Source organism: Trichosurus vulpecula, chromosome 6 (genome assembly GCF_011100635.1).
Source record: "Trichosurus vulpecula isolate mTriVul1 chromosome 6, mTriVul1.pri, whole genome shotgun sequence".
Taxonomy (NCBI): domain Eukaryota; kingdom Metazoa; phylum Chordata; class Mammalia; order Diprotodontia; family Phalangeridae; genus Trichosurus; species Trichosurus vulpecula.
In genome coordinates, this window is record NC_050578.1 from 221,076,369 (window position 1) to 221,096,627 (window position 20,259).

A 20,259-nucleotide genomic window follows, 5' to 3' on the forward strand; every position below is an offset into this window, starting at 1 on the left:
AGTTTGAACTCTGACACTAAGATTCTATCAATCAACAATCACTATTCTCAGTATTCCTTGTTTCAATCTGGATGGACTCTGCTATTAGATCTTGGTCAAATAACTTTTCCTCTTTGGGCCTCAGTTTCCTCATTTGTAAAACAAGGTGGTTATTGGACAAATGATATCTCTTCCAGTTCTTATAATTTGTATCTCATCTAGTGTGAATTCACAGGGTGAGTGGTTGGCCATTGTACTATAGGCTAAAGAACATACACACTTTAAGTTACCTCTAGTCTTTGTCCTAAGGAACTTGAAAATCAAATGGAGATTTTACTCCACCCTCGGCAAATTGGCAAAGATGACAAAAGATTCAAAGTTGGATAAGTTTTTCAAAAATGGTCAAACTAGTCAATGTTGAAGAGGTTGTGGAAAGGTAGGCAAACGAATGCATGGTTGGTGGAGCTCTGAATTAATATAACTATTTTGGAAAGCAATTTAGAATTGTGCAAATAAAATAACCAGAATGTCTATACCCTTTTACTCAGAGATTCCACAACTAGGCTTATACCCCAACAAAGTTGTTGTTTTTTTTTGTTTCTTTTTGGCAGGGCGATTGGGGTTAAGTGACTTGCCCAAGGTCACACAGCTAGTACATGTGTCAGGTGTCTGAGTCTGCATTTGAACTCACGTCCTCCTGACTCCAGGGCCGGTGCTCTACTCACTGCAGCACCTAGCAGCCCAACAAAGTGATTTATAAAAAGAAAGTTCACATATATACCAAAATGCACTTTTTGTAATAGCAAATAACTAGAAATAAAGTAGATTCCATCAGTAGGAAAATGGCTAAACAAATCCTGCTACGTGAATATAAGCTTTTTGAAGGCAGGGACCTTCACTTTTGTTTTTGTACACCTAGTGCTTAGTAGAGTGCATGGCACTTTAACAGTAAATGCTCTTTGATTGATTTGAAAGGCGGTCTCTAAAGGGTGCACACGAGATAAGGTGTGGGTAGGGAGAGACCAATGTGGGCCATAGTGTTCAGCAAGCCTTTCTGAGGAGTTGGATCTCTAGCTGAAACCCTTGGGGCACGGTCCGGGGCTGGAGAAGGCTGGCTGCCCCCGGTGCCAGGGCTCCTGGATTGACAGACATCGATCGCATTTGTCTGAACCACCGGGACAACTCCTTTGCCTCAGCCGGCTATGCTGGGCGGGGCGAGGATGGGCCCACGGGTGCTTCTGGTGTCCACCTCAGTGCCTCCCAATTCCCTTTTCAGTGCAGCCGCACCGTCCCCGTATCGTCCCTTACCTCACCCCACCCCCATCCCCAATATCACCCCCGGCATCGCCCGCAGGCTCCTTGGTGTCTGCTGGAAAACCTCTATGCTATTGAGTGGTGGCTTCGACTTCTGGGGCCCAGCTCTCCAGCCCTGGAAGGCCGGCCTTACAGAAACCATAGATCCAGGCTTGTTTCCAAGGCTGGGAGTTACTGAGCGTCGGGGGAGTGGACAGAGGTTGTGCCCTTCCAGAAAGGACCTCCTTCTGGGGCCATTGAATCCTCTCTAAACCGTCTGAAGAGAAATTCTAGACAAAAGACCACAAAAGTGGTCATCCAAGCCTTTGCTTGAAGACCTGGGCTGACAGCAACCCAACATCGCCTTCCACTTTGGGAGAGCTCATTGTTACCAGGTTTCCCTCTTACGTCAAAGCAAAGCTCCGCCCACTCCGGGGCGGACCCACACCCGGAAGCTCCGGTGGAGCTGACCGCTGCTGTGGAGTGCGTTGGAGGCATGGAGCGTGAGCCGGGCCAGGGGGAGGCTGCTTCTGTCAGGGCTGGGGCCCCCACCGAGACCGTGATCTTGCTCCTGAGCTGGGTACCTGACTCCTCCTGGGGCTGCACCCCAGGGCTCCGGGTCTGGAGGGTAGATGGACAGGCTCAGGAAGTCTGGGGAACTGTAGTCCTTCTGGGATCTGGAGGTCCGGGATGGGGAGGGCCGGGGTCCAGAGGCATGGGATGGTGGAGCGGGATGGGTTCGCGTGGGCTCGCCTTGGCTGCACGGGGAGAGAGCCAGGGACTCAAGACTCTGCTGGGCTATGGAGGTTCCCTGAGAGAGACCCTGCCTTTGGACTGCGTGCACATTTGGGCCTTTTCTTTGGCTACAGAATCTAAAATGTGGAAGCCCCTTCTCTGCCCTGGGAGGGCTGGATGTTCGATCTAAAGCCCCTTCCTTTTAAGGCGTGGCTTCCCCTTCAGCGACCCCTGTGCTCCTGTCCTGGAGCCCCCAGGCTTGTTTCAGAGGCAGGCAGTGTGAGTGGCGGGGGTTGTGGGCTCCCAGAAAGGACCTCTGGTGTCGTCGAGTCCAGTCTCTACCCTCCCAAGAGAAATTCCATTCAATAGACCCAACAAGTGGTCATGCCGCTTCTGCTTGAAGACCTCGGCTCAAAGCAGCCCACTGGAGAGCTCTCGATTTGGCAGAGCTTTGTTAGGTTGTTTTCCTCTTACGTCAAGTCCCAATCTACCTCCCCTTGTTTCTAGTTCTGCTTTCTAGGGCCCAGCAGGACAAATCTCCCTCTTTCCCATCTTTTAATTGCTTTAAGACGGTTACCAAGGTTTGGGCAAACTACTGTGAACACCAGTCTCTAGAGCCGCTGCTAGTATTGGCGCGGGTGTTTCTCTTCTCATAACATACCCAGAGCAGTTAGCATCTCTCCCCCGTCCCCCCTTTAATTTTTTACTGGTGAAAGTACTTGCAATGGTGGTCCCACCTTTGTGGGACTATAGGATATGGAGGAAAAGAAATGCGTCCTGTCTCCCTGAATGGGGATTTAAGGGCCATTGCGAGGGATGGGGGAGGAGGGAGGGTCTGAGAGCCCTTCCCAGGCTGCAGAGTGTGAGGGGTGGCTGTACACATGTGGTGCTCTCAGTGTACAATTGCACAGACATTCATGTTTATTTGCTCACTTTCTCCTATTATGGTTCTCTTTTGTGTCCAGGGGGCAAATAGCTATGGGCAACTTGGCCTCGGCCATAAAGAGGATATGCTTGAGCCCCAACGGCTGAATGATTTCTGTGACCCCAAGCGCATTAAGCTGCTTACAGGAGGAGGGGGACACTCAGCTGTGGTCACAGGTAACCTGCAGGACCTGCCTTCTCTGAAGACCAAATGCAATCAGGCTCGAAGTATTTAGAACTGGAGGGGACCTTAGGGATGATTTTGTTCAGGCGCCTCATTTTACAGATGAGGAAACTGAGGCCCAGAGGGGAAAGTGACTTGTAGACGATGACACAGGCAGTCTGAGGATAATTCCAATTTTCTTTCTACTCTATAAATTAGAATCCTTTCCCCCTCCCACCCCATTGATGTTTGCAGAGAAAACTAACTCAGAAGTTAGCCTCTTTTGTGTTACGGAACCCCTGGGCAATCTGGTGAAGTCTGTGGATCCCTTCTCAGAACAATGTTTTTAAATGCAAAGGGAAAACAATTATATTGAGATACAGTTATCAAAATGTTTAAAAAAATGTTCATGGACTACAAATTAAAAACTCCTGATGTTTCTAGAGTGCTTATCTTTAATAAAACAAATACATTTTGAAGTTTTAAAATATATTTATTTATTTATTTATTTTTAGGAGCAGTAGGTGGGGACAGTGGATAGAGTGTGGGGCCTGAAGTCAGGAAGACTCATCTTCCTGAGTACAAATCCACCCTCTGATGCTTACTAGCTCTGTGACCCTGAGCAAGTCACTTTACCCTGTTTGCCTCAGTTCCTCATCTGTAAAATGAGCTGGAGAAGGAAACAGCAAACCACTTTGGTATCTTTGCCAAGAAAAATCCAAATGGGGTAATAAAGAGTCAGACTGAAAAATGACCCAACAAATTTATTTTTAACGTTATTATTATTTTTAACTGAAAAATGACCCAACAAATTTATTTTTAACGTTATTATTATTTTTAACTTTGAGTTCCAAATTCTTTTCCTCCTACCCCTACTTACTCATTGAGAAGGCAAGCAATATATCAATTATATATGTGAAATAAGAAAAAATATATTTCTATATTAACTATATCACAGAAAAAAAAACAAGACAAAGAGAATGAGAAAATTATACTTCAATTTGCACTCAGAATTCATTAGTTCTTTCTCTGGAAGTGGATAGCAGGTTTCATCATGAGTCCTTTGGAATTTTCTTGGACCACTCTGTTGGTCAGAGTAGCTAAGTTTTTCCGCAGTTGATCATCATTATAATGCTGCTATTACTGTGTATAATGACCTCCTGGTTCTGTTCATTTCACTTTGTATCAGTTTACATAGATCTTCTCATGTTTTTCTGTTTTCCTACTTGTCATTTCTTTCTCTCTCTTTTTTCTACTTGTCATTTCTTATAGCACAATAGTACTCCATCATAATCATATGCCACAACTTGTTTAGCCATTTCCCAGTTGATAAACATCTCACTTTCCAATTCTTTGCCACCACAAAAAGAGTTAGCATAAATATTTTTGTATATGTAGGTCCTTTTCCTTTTCCTTTGATATCTTTGGGGTCCAGACCTAGTAGTGGCATTGCTGGCTCAAAGGGTATGCACAGTTTATAACCCTATGGGCGTAGTTCCAAATTGTTCTCTAGAATGGTTAGACCAGTTCAGAACTCCATCAACAATTCATTAGTGTACCTATTTTCCCTCATCCTTTCCAGCATTTGTCATTTCTATTGTGTGAAGTTGTACCTCACAGTTGTTTTAATTTACATTTCTCCAATCAATAGTGATTTAGAGCATTTTTTCATGTGACTATAGATGCTTTGATTTCTCCTTCTGAAAACTATTTGTCCCTCAACAATTTATCAATTGGGGAATGTCTTATTTTTAAAAATTGGACTCAGTTCCCTATATATTTGAGAGATTAGGCCTTTATCATGCAAACTTGTTATAAAAGTTTTTTATATTATTTCATTGTTTATGGTACCTGTTATCAAAATGTAATTTCTCTGAATATCACTTTTAATTCAGTCTGTTTTTGCTTTTGCTTTGTCTGAGATCATGATTACTATCCCTGTCTTTTTTTTACTTCAGCTGAAACATAATAGATTTTGTTCCATCTCTTTTTTTAGTGCTCTCTCTCTCTCTCTCTCTCTCTCTCTCTCTCACTTTCTCATCCTCCCACCCTGCCCTCATTTCAAGTGTGTCTCTTGTAAACAATATATTGTTGGATTCTGGTTTCCAATCCATTCCGCTGTCTTCTTCCATTTTATGAGTGAGCTCACTGCATTCACAATTATGATTACTGTGCATTTCCCCCCATCCTATTTTGTCTTGACTTTGTTTTATTGTTTCTTGATGTCTCATGGAGTTATTAGCTTCCACTTGTCCAAATCTGATTTTTAAGGAATTATTTTCTTCAATGAATTTTTGTGTCTCCTTTTCTGCTTGGCCTATTTTGCTGGGGTTTTTTTTTTTTTTTAGCTTTCAACATTCAGTTCCACAGCCTTTTGAGTTTTAAAATTTCTCTCTCCCTCCCTTTCCTCCCCTCCCCCCCCACCAGATGGCATACAATCTGATATAGGCTCTACATATACATTCATATTAAACATTTTCACATTAGTCATGTTGTAAAGAAGAATTATAACCAATAGGAATGAACCACAAGAAAGAAGAAACAAACAAAACAAAACGAAAAAGAGGGAGCAAATAGTATGCTTCAATCTGCATTCAGACTCCATAGTTCTTTCTCTGGATGTGGACAGCATTTTCCATCATGAGCTTTTCGGAGTTCTCTTAGAACCTTGCATGGCTGAGAAGAGCTAAGTTTATCAAAGTTAGTTATTGCACAATGTGGCTGCAGTGGTGTACAATGTTTTCCTGGTTCTGCTCACCTCACTCAGCATCAGTTCATATAAGTCTTTCCAGGTTTTTCTGAAGACTGCCTGCTCATCATTTCTTACGGAACAATGGTATTCCATTACATTCATACGCCACAGTTTCCCCAATTGATGGGCATCCCCTTAATTTCCCATTCTTTGCCACCACAAAAAGAGCTGCTATAAATATTTTGGTACATGTGGATCCTTTTCCCATTTTTATGATGTCTTTGGGATACAACCCTAGAAGTGTTATTGCTGGGTCAAAGGGTATATATATATTTTTATAGTCCTTTGAGCACCATTACAAATTGCTCTCCAAAATGGTTGGATCAGTTCACAACTCCACCAACAATGCATTAGTGTTTCAATTTTCCCACAACATCTCCAGCATTTATGATTTTCCTGTTTTGTCATGTTAGTGAATTTGATAGGTATGACATGGTACCTCAGAGTTGTTTTGATTTGCATTTCTCTAATTAAAAGTGATTTAGAGCAGGGCTGTCCAACCTTAGGTTTTTATTGAAACAATAGACATTATATTTTCATTTGCCATTTTAGTAACAGCTCTGCAGCAGCTCAGCTTCATTTACTAAAGCATTTATGTACATTTCTATGCTTGTAGGTGGGCCATATAAATTGCACTGTGGGCAGCATGTGGCCCATGGGCTGCATTTTGGATAGCCCTGATTTAGAGCATTATTTCATATGACTATAGACAGCTTTAATTTCTTCCTCTCTGTTTTGCTTTTTAAGGAGTTCTTTTCTTCAGTGAATTTTTGTGCCTCTTTTACAATTATACCAATTCTGTTTTTTAAGGTGTTATTTTCTTTAGTTTTTCTTTTTCGGTGCTTTTTTGCTGAGTTGTTACTTCTTTTTTCATTATTTTCTCACATTACTTTCATTTCTTTTCTTAATTTTTTTCTCTACAACTTGAATCTCTTTCTTTAACTCATCCAAGAATTCTTGTTGGGCCTGGGTCCAATTAGCATTTTTCTTTGAGGCTTTGGTTGTAGCTGTTTTCACATTGTTGTCTTCTTCTGAATTTATGTCTTGGTCTTCCCTGCCACCATAGTAGCTTTTTTATGGTCAAGTTCTATTTTTGTTGTTTGCTCCTTTTTTCAGCTTGGTTCTTAATTTTGAACTTTATGTTAAAATTGGGCTTTGCTCACCTGGGTATGGGGAGGCTGTGTCACAAGCTTCACGCCTTTTTTTTGTGCTACCATTTTTAGAGGTAGTTCTGAGGATCTGCAGATTTGCAGTGCTCCCAAGGTGGTGTGATCTGGGGAGAGGCATGGTCCCTGCTCTTCTAGTCTGGGCTCCGATCTTTACCCAAGAAGTGCTCCTGTTTCCCTACAGCCACAGGTGCTAGTGCTCTTCTTGGCCCTGGAACTGTGGACAGGTCACCTGCTTGCATTAGTGTTCCTCTCTGCTTTAGGTCAGTGACCAGGGTCACTGCTCTCTTGTGACTGACCTCAAGCATTCCTCTCTGATCTCGAATTGCAACCCAGATCTGCTTATAGGCATTAGAGTTGCCAATCAGCACCAGCTGATTATAGAGTCATTCCCTTTCATTTTTTTTCTGACCAGTTGTCTGAGTTTCTTACTGTCTCTGGCCTGTGAGCTCCTGAGACAGCCGCAACTGCTGATGCTCCCACCACATGCACTCCAGGCCCATCCCAGTGTCCCACACCTCTGCTGCTGCCCTCCTAAGTTGTCTTAGGCTGGAAAATGTCTCACTCTGAACTTTTGTTGCCCCTGTTGCTCCAAAACCCAATTTGAGGCATTATTTTAAAGTTATTTAGAGGGGAATGTTAGGAGAGTTTGACTAGGCTGCTGCCCCTAATCCACCGTCTTCTTTATAGTGCTTTAAAGCCTGCAATACAAACTTTTTAATTAGGACTAAACAACAACCTTGTAGGGTAGGTAATGCAGTCATTATTATCTTCATTTTGCAGATGAGAAAATGGAGGCTTTAGAAAAATTAAGTCATGATATTTAAACCCAGCTCTTCCTGATTCAAAGTCCAGTGCTCAATCTACTAAGCTATGCTTTTTCTTAGATTCTCTTGTTCCAAAAGAGGCATGAGAACATCTGTGCTTGGAATATCCCTTTATATATATTTCTATCACAGCTGAGTGCCTTTGTCCTGTGCCATTTGGTTCCCATGCATGCTAAAATTATTTACTCACTTAAAAAAAAAAGGAGGAGAAAGCTGTTCTATGTCAGAACTTCAATTAGTTGAAATCTCTTTTGAAAAACAAAAAAGACATCTCTTTTGAATCTTTGGTAAGGTGAAATTTCCCCTTCTGTGCTCACTGGAAGTATTCTGTTTTGTAGATGGAGGGGAGCTTTTTGTCTGTGGCCAGAACAAAGATGGGCAGCTGGGACTTGGTCACACTGAGGACGTTCTGTCTTTTGTCCCTTGCACCCCATTGGCTGGCTTACGGGTCCTGCAGGTGTCTTGTGGCTGGGATTTTACACTATTGCTCACAGGTAATACTTCTTGGTCTCTCTCTTAGTTGAGGAAATTTGAGGAAGAGCCAGATGATAGTTGGAGCTTTGATTATGTGACTCTGCTTTGAAACGGCTGTTTTTAGAAGCAAGAAAGATTTGTTCTTCCAGGGTGAGACTTAAAAGTAAAAGAGGCCTTTCTCTGGGTTCAGTACTCAGGCAGGGTGGGGCTGGGGGGAAGTGCATGGCTAGATGATCTTTGGAGGTTTCTTTCTGCCTTAGGATTCTGTGATGGTCAGTGGTGCCAGTTGAGAATTATAGTCTGGGTTGTGGGTATTAAATACTAGGGGGCGAAGCTAGGGAATATTTGCCCAGGCTGGATCAGTAATGTTGACATTGTGTTGAAGGCTGACAAAATCTGTGAGGCAGCTTTGAGAGGTCCTGGGTAACGGTTGCTCTGACAGCTGCCTGAGGGCTTCTGTTGCCTTCTGAACTAGAGCAGCCCAGAGGTCATTGGCAAACTCTACCTTTCATGGTAGGCAGTATTTAAAGGCCCTTCCACAGTCTATCGGGCTTTCTTACCTCTTTTCTCTTAAAGCATCTTGGGGCCTGGGGCTATGTCTTACTCTTCTTTCCATCTCCAGTACCCTTGTTCTTGGTAATATTGTAGATAATAGATGATTGTTAAATGTTTGTTCAATTTAATGGAAAATGCCTAGCAGTCTAAGAACTCCCTCATCTTTGAGATCTTCTCCATTGGGCAGCGACCTTGGTAATACGGGGATTCTGACCATGTTGATCTGATGGTCTTCAATATCTCCCCCTGTTAGTTTTATGACTCCAGTATTTTTATCTTACAGAAAATGGGCAGGTTCTATCATGTGGCTCAAATGCATTTGGTCAGTTAGGCCTTCCTCCTGGGCCCAGAAGACAGGTGACCCCCCAAGTCATAGAGGTAAGCCCTTAGTACCTAGCGTCACCATGAATATTGCCACAAGTTACGGTATTCTCTTGAAGTTCATGTATCAGTGTGTTTGGAATGAATGCTGACAAGGAGACTATGGTCTAAGGTAGGCAAGCCTCCCTCCTAGCTTGGAAATGGCCTGTTATGAGGGGAATTCAGGTGTTTGCCTCAGTCTGTGGCTAAGCCCTGATGGATTAGTGCCAGCAAAGCAGTGTAATGAATAAACAACTGGAGTCAAGAACACCTGAGTTCAAATCTGGCCTCAGTTGCTTAGTAGCTGTGTGATCCTGGGCAAGTCACTTAACCAGTTTGCCTCAGTTTCCTCATTTGTAACATGGGGTTTACTGTGAGGGTCAGAGGAGAAAATATTTGTAAAGCATTTGGTACAGAGCCTGGCATATAGTAGGTATTACACCAATGCTTATTCCCTTTATCTTACCTGTGTGCATTTGGGGGATCAGGGTTGATCACTCACTTTCACAGAACGGTTTTTATTTAAGGTTTCAAGAAGAAAAAAGGCCTAAGTAAAAGGCTTCCTTAAAAAAAAGTTTTCTGCAGTGCCTGTGTTTTTTTTTTTTTATTTGTAAATGTGGTTCCAAATCCTGTGTGTTGATTCCAATAGCTCCTGAGTGAGAAGGTTGTGTGCACTGCGGCTGGAATGAGGCATGCTCTGGCTGTTACAGGTGATCATTTTGTTTTAATTTACATTTTGGGGAGAGACTCTAATTGTTCCAGAATGGCTATGTAGGGTCCAGGGTCCAGTGAAGACAGAGCTGAACTTGGAATTTACTTACAGGGACTGAGTTCAGATCCTAGCTCAGACAAGCCCTAGGCAGCATAATAGAGATGCACTACTTGACTTGGAGTCAGGAAGACCCGAGTTCAAATCCTGCCTCAGACAGTGACTTAGCTGTTTGATCCTGGGCAGGGCACTGAACATTTTTCAGCCTCAATTTCCTCAGTTTTAAAACTGACTCCCAGGGTTGTTGTGAGTATCAGATGAGAGAACATGTAAGGTGCTTTGTAAACCTTAAGGCGCTGTATAATGCTAGCTATTATCTTCTCCCTTCTGTCTGTTGGCCCCTTATTACTTGGGTGACAATGGGCATGTCACTTTTTCCTGTCAGCTCTCAGTATACTCAGCCTGAAAATGAGGTCTCTTTAAGGTCTAAATCCTGTGTGATCTCACTGTATATACTGTAGCCCTAATCAGAAAGGATCAACCAATCAAAGAAAGAAAGAAAGGAATAAAGAAAGAAAGGAAGGAAGGAAGAAAGAAAGGAAGGCAAGAAGAAAGGAAGGAAGAAAAGAAAGAAAGAGAGAGAGAGAGAAAGGAAGGAAGGAAGGAAGGAAGAAAGAAAAAGAAATAAAGAAAGAAGGGAAGGAAGGAAGAAAGGAAGGAAGAAAGGAAGAAAGGAAGAAAGAAAGAAAGAAAAGAAGGGGCACTGGATGGGAGACTCAGCTCTCATAAGAATAACTACCATTTATTTGTATAGCACTTTTAATGTTTTCAAAGCAATTTTCTGAACACTAGTTTATTTGAGCCTCATAACAATCCCATTAAGTTGGTAGTACAGTTATTATTATCCCTGTTTTACAGATAAGGAAACTGAGGCTCAGAGGGGTTCCATGAGGAAGCCAGTGAGGATTAGAATCCAGATCTTCCCTCCATCAGATCCAACATTCTTATTATACCACATTGACTCTCCATTTAGGAAAGTCCTTCAGGGGAGACCTTGAGGGGTGAGAATGGATTATTTAATTTAAAAAAATAAAACTGCAAGTGATCTTTTCTTCTCTATCCATGATGAAGGGAGAGGTGGTGGTGTTTGGGTGAGGGGAGGGGGAAGTGTAGTATTAGTTATTGTAGTGAGTGGGGGTAAGTGAGCCTGGGAAGGTTTGAAGGTGGAGAAGAAAATGTTTAAAAACAGCCTTTGTTTTAATTTTTTTCCCATTCTTTTCTCATCTTCTTTGGTCTAGATGGAAGTACTAATAGCTTTAGCCAAAATTACCTTTCTTCCTGGGGTGGTGGGAATAGAGAGAGGGAAAGAAAGAAAGGGTTCTAGGGAAGGGAAGTAAGAAGGTGTTAATTTATCAACTGCTGTAGCTCTTATCTGCGAATTCACTGAAAGCGCTAGATTCTAAATCTAGTCGTCAAGTGCAGCCCTTTGACTGAATCCAAACTTCACAGAACAAATCCCCTTCATAAAAGGATTTGTTTTGTACATCTTGGACTCAGTCAAAAGGCTGCACCCAAGGACCTAGAAGGCCACATGTGGCCTTGAGGGCTCAGGTTTCCCACCCCTGTGCTAGAAGCACACCTTTTCCTAAGCTTCTGAAGGAGAGATGATTGTGGACACACATCTAAGGTGTGCCTGCAACTGCCTCACTCCCTACTCTGAAGTCAATGAAACAACATTTAATCTCTCTCATCTATCTATCTATCTATCTATCTATCTATCTATCTGTCTATCTATCCATCTACCTACCTACCCATTTGTCTATCCATCTATCATCTCTCCATCCATCATCTATCGATCTATCTACATATCTATCCATTTATCATCTGTCTATACACCTATCATCTTTCCATCCATCCATCCATCCATCCATCCATCCATCCATCCATCCATCATCTACCTATATATCCATCTATCATCTATCTATTGTAAATATATTACGGATAATATATAATGTACATAACACAAGTAAAACTGCATCACTAAAAATATCCAATATATACATATATATATATATATATGTACACATGCGTATATACATACACTTATGTATATGTGTGTATATATTAATATATTGATACACACAGGTATGTGTGTGTATACGTATACACACATGCATATACACATGCATACATACAGTTTGTAAAGCAATTTCTTATTTCATTTGAGCCTCATAGTAGCTCTTTGAGGTTGTTTCTATTATATCCCCAGAATTCTGTCTGTGGTTCCACCTGACTGCCTTAGATTTAGGGGGAAATGTGGTGGATTTAGTTTTAGATATTTTGAGGTAAATGTGTTGGTGGGACACTCAGGTCAAGATATCTAGGAGACTGTTGAAAATATGATCTTGGACCCTTGGGTTATTTTCCATGGCTTTTTGGGGGGTGGTGGAGGTGCATTTTGTTTTTGATTATTTTCTTTGGTGTACTTTGGGCTATATCAAAGATTCTCAGGTTTATTATTAGCCATAGGCTTTGGACTTTTTATATCAAAATATTTCTAGAATGGTATTAAAATTACAATGTTCTATAATAATAGAAATCACAGGACTTTTGAGAAGGAGGGGCTCTTAGGGGTTATCTAGGCCAAGGATTCAATTTTCCAGATGAGAATACTGAGGCCCAGAGAAGTGGCTTGGCCAGAGTTCCATGGATAATACTTACATGGCAGAGCTAGGATTAGAACCTTCTTTTCTGGTTTGAGATCTAGGTATAATAGAGCAGTATGAATTCCTCCCTGACCTGCTTGCTCTCCTTTTTCTTCTGTTCTGTGTGAAGAGAGTGGCCTGGTGTTCCAATGGGGCACAGGCTTGGCATCCACAGGGCGGCGGGCATGCCCAGAGACGCCCCTCCCACCATTCCTGACAGCCAAGGAACCTTGCAGAGTGACAGGTGAGTTACTTTCATTCTATTGAAAGCTGCACATTTATTCTTTTTTTTTATTTGTTTAATATATTTAGTTTTCAGCATTGATTTTCACAAGAGTTTGAATTACAAATTTTCTCCCCATTTCTACCCTCCCCCCCACTCCAAGATGGCATATATTCTGGTTGCCCTGTTCCCCAGTCAGCCCTCCCTTCTGTCACCCCACTCCCCTCCCATCCCCTTTTCCCTTCCTTTCTTGTAGGGCAAGATAAATTTCTACGCCCCATTGCCTGTGTATCTTATTTTCTAGTTGCATGAAAAAACTTTTTTTTTGTTGTTGTTTTTGAACATCTATTTTTAAAACTTTGAGTTCCAAATTCTCTCCCCTCTTCCCTTCCCACTCATCCTCCCTAAGAAGTCAAGCAATTCAACATAGGCCACATGTGTATCATTATATATAACCCTTCCACAATACTCATGTTGTGAAAGACTAACTATATTTTGCTCCTTCCCAACCCATCCCCCTTTATTGAATTTTCTCCCTTGACCCTGTCCCTTTTCGAGAGTGTTTGTTTTTGATTACCTCCACCCCCATCTACCCTCCCCTCCATCATCCCCCCTTTTTTTTTATCTTCTTCCCTCTTCTTTCCTGTGGGGTAAGATACCCAATTGAGTATGTATGGTATTCCCTCCTCAGGCCAAATCTGATGAGAGCAAGATTCACTCATTCCCCCCTCACCTGCTCTCTCCCCTCTTCCCACAGAACTGCTTCCTCTTGCCACCTTTATGTGAGATAATCCACCCCATTCTATCTCTCCCTATCTCCCTCTCTCAATATGTTCCTCTCTCATCCCTTAATTTGATTTTATTTCTTTTAGATATCTTCCCTTCATCTTCAACTCACCCTGTGTCCACTCTCTCTCTCTCTCTCTCTCTCTCTCTCTCTCTGTATATATATATGTGTGTATATATATATGTATATATATATACACACATACATATATACATACATACACATTCACATATATATATATGTGTATATTTGCATGTTCCTTTCAGCTATCCTAATATTGAGGTCTCATGTATCATACACATCATCTTTCCATGTAGGAACATAAACGAAATGGTTCAACTTTAGTAAGTCCCTTGCAATTTCTTTTTCTTGTTCTTTTTCTTGATTACCTTTTCATGCTTCTCTTGATTCTTGTGTTTGAAAGTCAAATTTTCTATTCAACTCTGGTCTTTTCACTGAGAAAGCTTGAAAGTCCTCTATTTTATTGAAAATCCATATTTTGCCTTGGAGCATGATACTCAGTTTTGCTGGGTAGGTGATTCTAGGTTTTAATCCTAGCTCCATTGACCTCCAGAATATCGTATTCCAAGCCCTTCGATCTCTTAATGTAGAAGCTGCCAGATCTTGGATTATTCTGATTATGTTTCCACAATACTCAAATTGTTTCTTTCTGGCTGCTTGAAGTATTTTCTCCTTGATCTGGGAGCTCTGGAATTTGGCAACAATATTCCTAGGAGATTTCTTTTTGGGATCTATTTGAGGAGGCGATCGATGGATTCTTTCAATTTCTATTTTACCCTCTGCCTCTAGAATATCAGGGCAGTTCTCCTTGATAATTTCTCGAAAGATGGTATCTAGGCTCTTTTTTTGATCATTGGTTTCAGGTAGTCCAATAATTTTTAAATTATCTCTCCTGGATCTATTTTCCAGGTCAGTGGTTTTTCCAATGAGATATTTCACATTGTCTTCCATTTTTTCATTCCTTTGGTTCCTTTTATAATATCTTGATTTCTCATAAAGTCACTAGCTTCCACTTGCTCCCATCTAATTTTTAAGATAGTATTTTCTTCAGTGGTCTTTTGGACCTCCTTTTCCATTTGGCTAATTCTGCCTTTCAAGGCATTCTTCTCCTCATTGGGTTTTTGGAGCTCTTTTGCCATTTGAGTTAGTCTGTTTCTTAAGGCGTTGTTTTCTTCAGTGTATTTTTCAGTATTTTTTTGGGTCTCCTTTAGCAAGTCATTGGCTTGTTTTTCATGGTTTTCTCACATCCTTCTCATTTCTCTTCCCAATTTTTCCTCTACTTCTCTAACTTGCTTTTCCAAATCCTTTTTGAGCTCTTCCGTGGCCTGAGACCAGTTCATGTTTTTCTTGGAGGCTTTTGTTGTAGGCTCTTTGACTTTGTTAACTTCTTCTGTCTGTATGTTTTGGTCTTCTTTGTCACCAAAGAAAGAATCCAAAGTCTGAGTCTGAATCTGGGTGTGTTTTTGCTGCCTGGCCATATTCCCAGCCAACTAACTTGATCCTTGAGTTTTTCAGTGGGGTACGACTGCTTGTGGAGTTTAGAGAACTATGTTCCTTGCCTGGGGGGATGCGCCAGCTCTGCCACACCAGCTGTCCTCCTTCCCCAAGAACCCCCAACCCAGACTGGATTTAGATCTTCAGCAGGCTCTTCACTCCTGCTCTGATGCGCCACTTAATTCCTCCCACCAGGTGGGCCTGGGGCTGGAAGCAACTGCAGCTGAACTCCTGTAGCTGGGCCACCTCCGCTGCCCCAGGGCGGTGGCTGAACCTCGAACTCCTTCCACTCCCGCAGCTTTTCCCACTAACCTTCTCCGCTGTCTTTGGTGTTTGTGGGTTGAGAGGTATGGTAACTGCAGCAGCTCACTGATTCAGGGCGCTAGGGCCCCCTCCGCCCGGCTCCTGGTCCGGTGGGTCCGTGCCACTCATGCTGGGCTCTGCTCCACTCTGCCCCGCTCCCAGCTCCATGCTGGATAGACCTCACCCAGAGACCATCCAGGCTGTCCTGGGCTGGAGCCCTGCTTCCCTCTGCTGTTTTGTGGGTTCTGCAGTTCTAGAATTGGTTCAGAGCCATTTTTTATAGGTTTTTGGAGGGACTCGGCAGGGAGCTCATGCTAGTCCCTGCTTTCCAGCTGCCATCTTGGCTCCGCCCCCTCCCCCCCCACATTTATTCTTTTGACCCAAATTGTGCAAGTCTGACCACAACACATATGGGGAATGGATTTTCACCATGGGACACTTTGTAAAAATGTCACATTTTTTCCCCTTTCTTTTGCTGGGTTGTGGCCTGGGAACTCACCAGTGCGTGTGCTGGGCCCCAGTAGCAATTAGCTCATCTATTGAATTTCAGGTAGACAGTTTCAGGAAAGGACAATGGGTTGTCAGGCAGATAGAGTCTCTTGGTGATCTAGACTCTTTCTGCCAAGGCAAACCTAGCTATTATTGTATTTGGATGAGGAGGAAGAGTCAGCCAGCAGGTGTGACATCACCAGGTAGATGGCATGCAAAAAAGAGGGTTAGAAATGTCAGAGTCCTTTTGACACAGGTTGACTTCTCAAAGCTCTAGGTTTCCATGGCAAAGAATAGCTGGGTAAATCCTTTTTTCTTAGGGGACAAAGCTTCTGAACTGTGAGTACTCTGCATTTAACTCACTACATTGAAAACCTGTAGCTCAGGTCATATGTTGATTACTTGAAGAACTAGGGGTGGTTAGCCTAGAGAAGGGAAGGCATAGAAAGGATGATTTCCATGAGAGAAAGAGAATGCTACCCGACTTGTGAAATCACAGATCCTTGTTGGGGTTCGGGTGGGAGGGAGGTCATGATAACTGCCAACGAGTTCGGGCTATCATGTGGGAGATATTATCTGCCCTCTAGGGCCAAGCAGAAATAGGAGCAGTGAGTAGAAGGTAGAGAGAGTTTTCATCTAGAATCAAGGAAGGAATTCTAACGTAATGGAGCTTTCCCAAGACATAATTGGCTGCTTCTGGAGGAAATGAGCTTTTCAGCATTGGAGGTCTTCCAGGGGGAGGGAGAAGGCCACTTGTCGGGTATATGGCAGAAAGAATTCTTGCTTAGGTTCTTGTTGGACTAGACTTCCAAAGTTCCTTCCTGCTCTGAGATTTTATGATTCTATAACTTCCCTCCTGTCCAGAACTCATTCCTGAGGATTGTCTTAGAATGTACCTCTCCACCCCCAGTTTGTTCTCTCCATCCTAACACTCCTACCCCATCCCAGTGTTAGGCTTTCTCTTTGAAGGGAGCTGTAGAAGCTGTCATTCAGCTAGACCCATTTTATTTCACTGTTTTACTGATCTTTCTTACTTTTCTGTCCCTTAATTTCAGAATATTGCATCCCCACTGTCCTCCCTAGTAAGCCATTCCTTGTAACAAATAATTTAAAAAAGAGAGAGAGGAAAAAAAGCAATTCATCAAAGCCAACTAGTACATCAGCTGAGTGTCACAGTATAAACAATGCCACATTCCTGTGGTCCCCCGCCTCTGCAAAGAAGGAAGGGAGATAGGGCTGGCCTCATTTTAATTGTTACCTGTTTCTTTTCTAGGCCTGGAAAATTCAAAAGTAAAGATGGTTGTTACTGGTTCCTGCCACTCAGCATCGTTAACGGGTGTGTACAGGCTCTCTGTGTAACTCAGTGATTGGAATTTGGTATATGCTTTGTTGCCCAGGGTGGTAAGAGTGTCTGACATACTCAACCCTATCCATCCTTCTTGGGATGAAAAAAGAACAGAATAAGGGTGGGAACAGTGGAAGGACTGGACCAGCCAAGATATAATTCAGAGAAAAGAGCAGTATATTTGGTATATACTGGCTTCCACCCCAGTACTGTTTTTTTTTCTCCCTAGTGTGACCTTGGGCCATTCCTCTCTCTGGCTCCATTTTGCTCATCAGTAAAATGAGAGGGTTGGACTGGATCTCTAAAATTCCTTCTGTCTCTAAATTCAGTGATTCTTATGATTATGATTCTATGACATATAAGGTTCCTTTGCATTAAATGGTTTGCTGAGTCTTATGCCATTTGTATTTAATATTTGCTGCCACCTACTGACAAAATGAAGACCATCACCCAGAGAGGTGCTTTGTGTGACTCATCTAATTCTGAGTTTTGTGGTATGAATTTAGCCTATTCTGTAGAACCATGATAAGGAATCCTGGCACATGGGGAAATGCAGTTGACCAACAATGGCTGGGAGTGAGAGGAAGGAGAAGACGAAAGGAACTGAGGAAAGTCTGACAGTCATGGCTGGAGAATGGGAGGCCCAATAGGCAATCACTACCCTCTCCCTCCCCTAGTCCTTCATCCATTCCTGAGGCTGGTTTGTTGCCCCAACAACCTTCAGGGCTACAGACTGGTGAAAAACTGGAAGGTGTGGGGAGAGTGGTCTCTAGATTATTGCAGGAGGAAGGGTACATCAGTATCTGACCACCTCACTCTTGGTATGACTCTACCTTCTGGCATAGCTTTCCCAGCACCGAGACTTTCTACCTATGGGCAAAACTCACCCATGTCCAGAGGGCATGCTCATAACTGGTGGGATGTCCACTTTGGGTCTGCACCAAGCTGATCCACGAGGTCCAGCTGAGATACTGGTATTTATGGGTAGACACTTTCCCCAGGAGTGTGAGACACAACAGATGGGTGGGAAATGCTCACTAATTTTTGAATGACAAATATCTCTGTTAATGGCTTTAGATAATTCAGAATTTTACTAGTATCTCACTATGTGTTGTGAGCAGACCTTTCCTTTTGTATTTAAAAAATATATGTTTTATTGATACTTTTTTTTTATATGATCACTTTCAAGTGACTCATCTCTCACCTCAAAAAAGGAACCCTTTTTCACAACAAAGAAGCACAGCAAAACTAGACAGATCAGCACATTGGCTGTCTGATAGTGGATTTCTCATTCTGTACCTGTAGTCCACCGCCTTCCCGCTGAGAAATGAGAGGCATTCTTTACTTATCATCCATTGAAATTATGTCTGGTCACAACATTAAGTTCTGAAATGTTTCAGGATGGTTTCTTTTTGTTACAGTGACTGCTGTGCACATTTTTCTTCCCTCTTTTTTTCCCAAAGGAAGCTTCTCCATCTTCTGGGAATGAGGTTAGGAAAAGATTGGGGGTTGTTTCCATTTTACTCTAATTATTTTACTAAGTACACCATTGTTTTGACCTGGAAAGATGCCAAGGATCTTCCTTGCATGCTAGTGTTTTATTCCATCCGAAATTCATTGTAATTCATTCGCTAATGTATTTTTGTTATGATAATAATAACTCACATTTGTATAGCACTTTGAGCACTTTATACAAAGCCTTTTCCTTGGAACAACCCAGTATACAAACCTCTTTTTATTCAGTGATTTATAAATATTAAGAAAAATGAAAGTCTGTTTTGAATTCAACAAACATTCATTGGAGGCTCTGTTACAAATATTGTTGATACAGATACAAGATTTCAGCAGTGAAACCAGTCAGTCATTGTGAAGCAGGAGCATCTGAGTTTTGCAGGAGTACATTATGTAACCAGGAATCCATCGTAGGCCATGGGGAATTTAATTACACAATTAATTCTATGCAGTTTTAGTTATAGTCAAAGAAAAGGTTGAGCCTGGAGAAGAAAAGACTTATCAGGGCTTGGGGTGAGGGAGACAGACAGTGATCCCTGGCTTCAAATATCTGATGGCTGTCCTGAGGCAGGAAGGATTAGATCTAGTAAGGTATCATTCAAAAGACAATGATGATAATTGGAGTTGTCTTGTTTGGCACCCCCACAAGGCAGAACTGGGAATAAAGATTTAAGTTATAGGGAGGCAGAGTTAGGCTTGATCAAGTAAGGAAAAACTTCTTAAAGATGAGAATTCTTCCAAAGTGGAGGGGGCTGCCTCCTTTAGAGGTCATGGGGGTAGGGGCGAGGGGCTCTTGACCCCTAGAAGTCTTCAGACATTGGATGACTTCGTCAGGAATGTTGTAGAGGGATTTTCTGTTTAGGTATAGGCTTGAGCTAGGTACCGTTTCAGGTCCCTTCCATCTCCAAGTCTGTGATACAGTTTACTAATGGACCTACTACGCCCCCTGGTGGCACCTGGTGGCAGTCAGTCTGACAGTGGTCCATATGCATAAGGTTATAATTTAGAGCTGGAATAGACCTTTAGAGACCATTGAGGCCGGTTCCCTCTTTCCAGAAGAGGAAAATGAAGCTCAGGGAGGTTAAATGACTTGCCTTTAGTCACAAAGCTAGTACATGTCAGAGGTGGGATTTGAACCCAGGGCTCCCTGACTTCAAGTCCAGAGCCCTAGTTGCTACACTGTTAGGTTCCTTTACTAGTTCATACTAATGAATTAGGCAAAGTGCGTGTGTGTGTGTGTGTGTGTGTGCATGCATGCACATAGACATGCTCCCACATGTGCATGCTTAATATCTTAGGTAGCTGCATTTGAATCCCTGGACACATGTTGGAGGTTTGGGTTTTAATGGCCTACCTGCACCCACCTTCCCTTTCCAGACCTGCTTCCCTCCACAGACTCTTTGTTCTGCCCAAAATGACCGCGTGTCAGTTTATATTCCATCT

At 42.4% G+C, this 20,259-nt stretch overlaps 1 protein-coding gene across 1 annotated transcript in view; it reads left to right on the forward strand.

Moving 5' to 3' along the window:
* The first annotated feature begins 377 nt into the window (after nucleotides 1-377).
* SERGEF (secretion regulating guanine nucleotide exchange factor) overlaps nucleotides 378-20,259 on the forward strand; it is a 250,195-nt gene continuing 230,313 nt past the window's right edge. Inside the window, exons 1-9 of the mRNA XM_036765101.1 lie at nucleotides 378-415; nucleotides 1,090-1,273; nucleotides 1,688-1,852; nucleotides 2,973-3,108; nucleotides 8,178-8,333; nucleotides 9,152-9,246; nucleotides 9,878-9,938; nucleotides 12,773-12,886; nucleotides 17,233-17,295. Of these exons, the coding sequence (XP_036620996.1) occupies nucleotides 378-415; nucleotides 1,090-1,273; nucleotides 1,688-1,852; nucleotides 2,973-3,108; nucleotides 8,178-8,333; nucleotides 9,152-9,246; nucleotides 9,878-9,938; nucleotides 12,773-12,886; nucleotides 17,233-17,295 (1,012 nt within the window). The remainder of the gene's footprint in view (nucleotides 416-1,089; nucleotides 1,274-1,687; nucleotides 1,853-2,972; nucleotides 3,109-8,177; nucleotides 8,334-9,151; nucleotides 9,247-9,877; nucleotides 9,939-12,772; nucleotides 12,887-17,232; nucleotides 17,296-20,259) is intronic.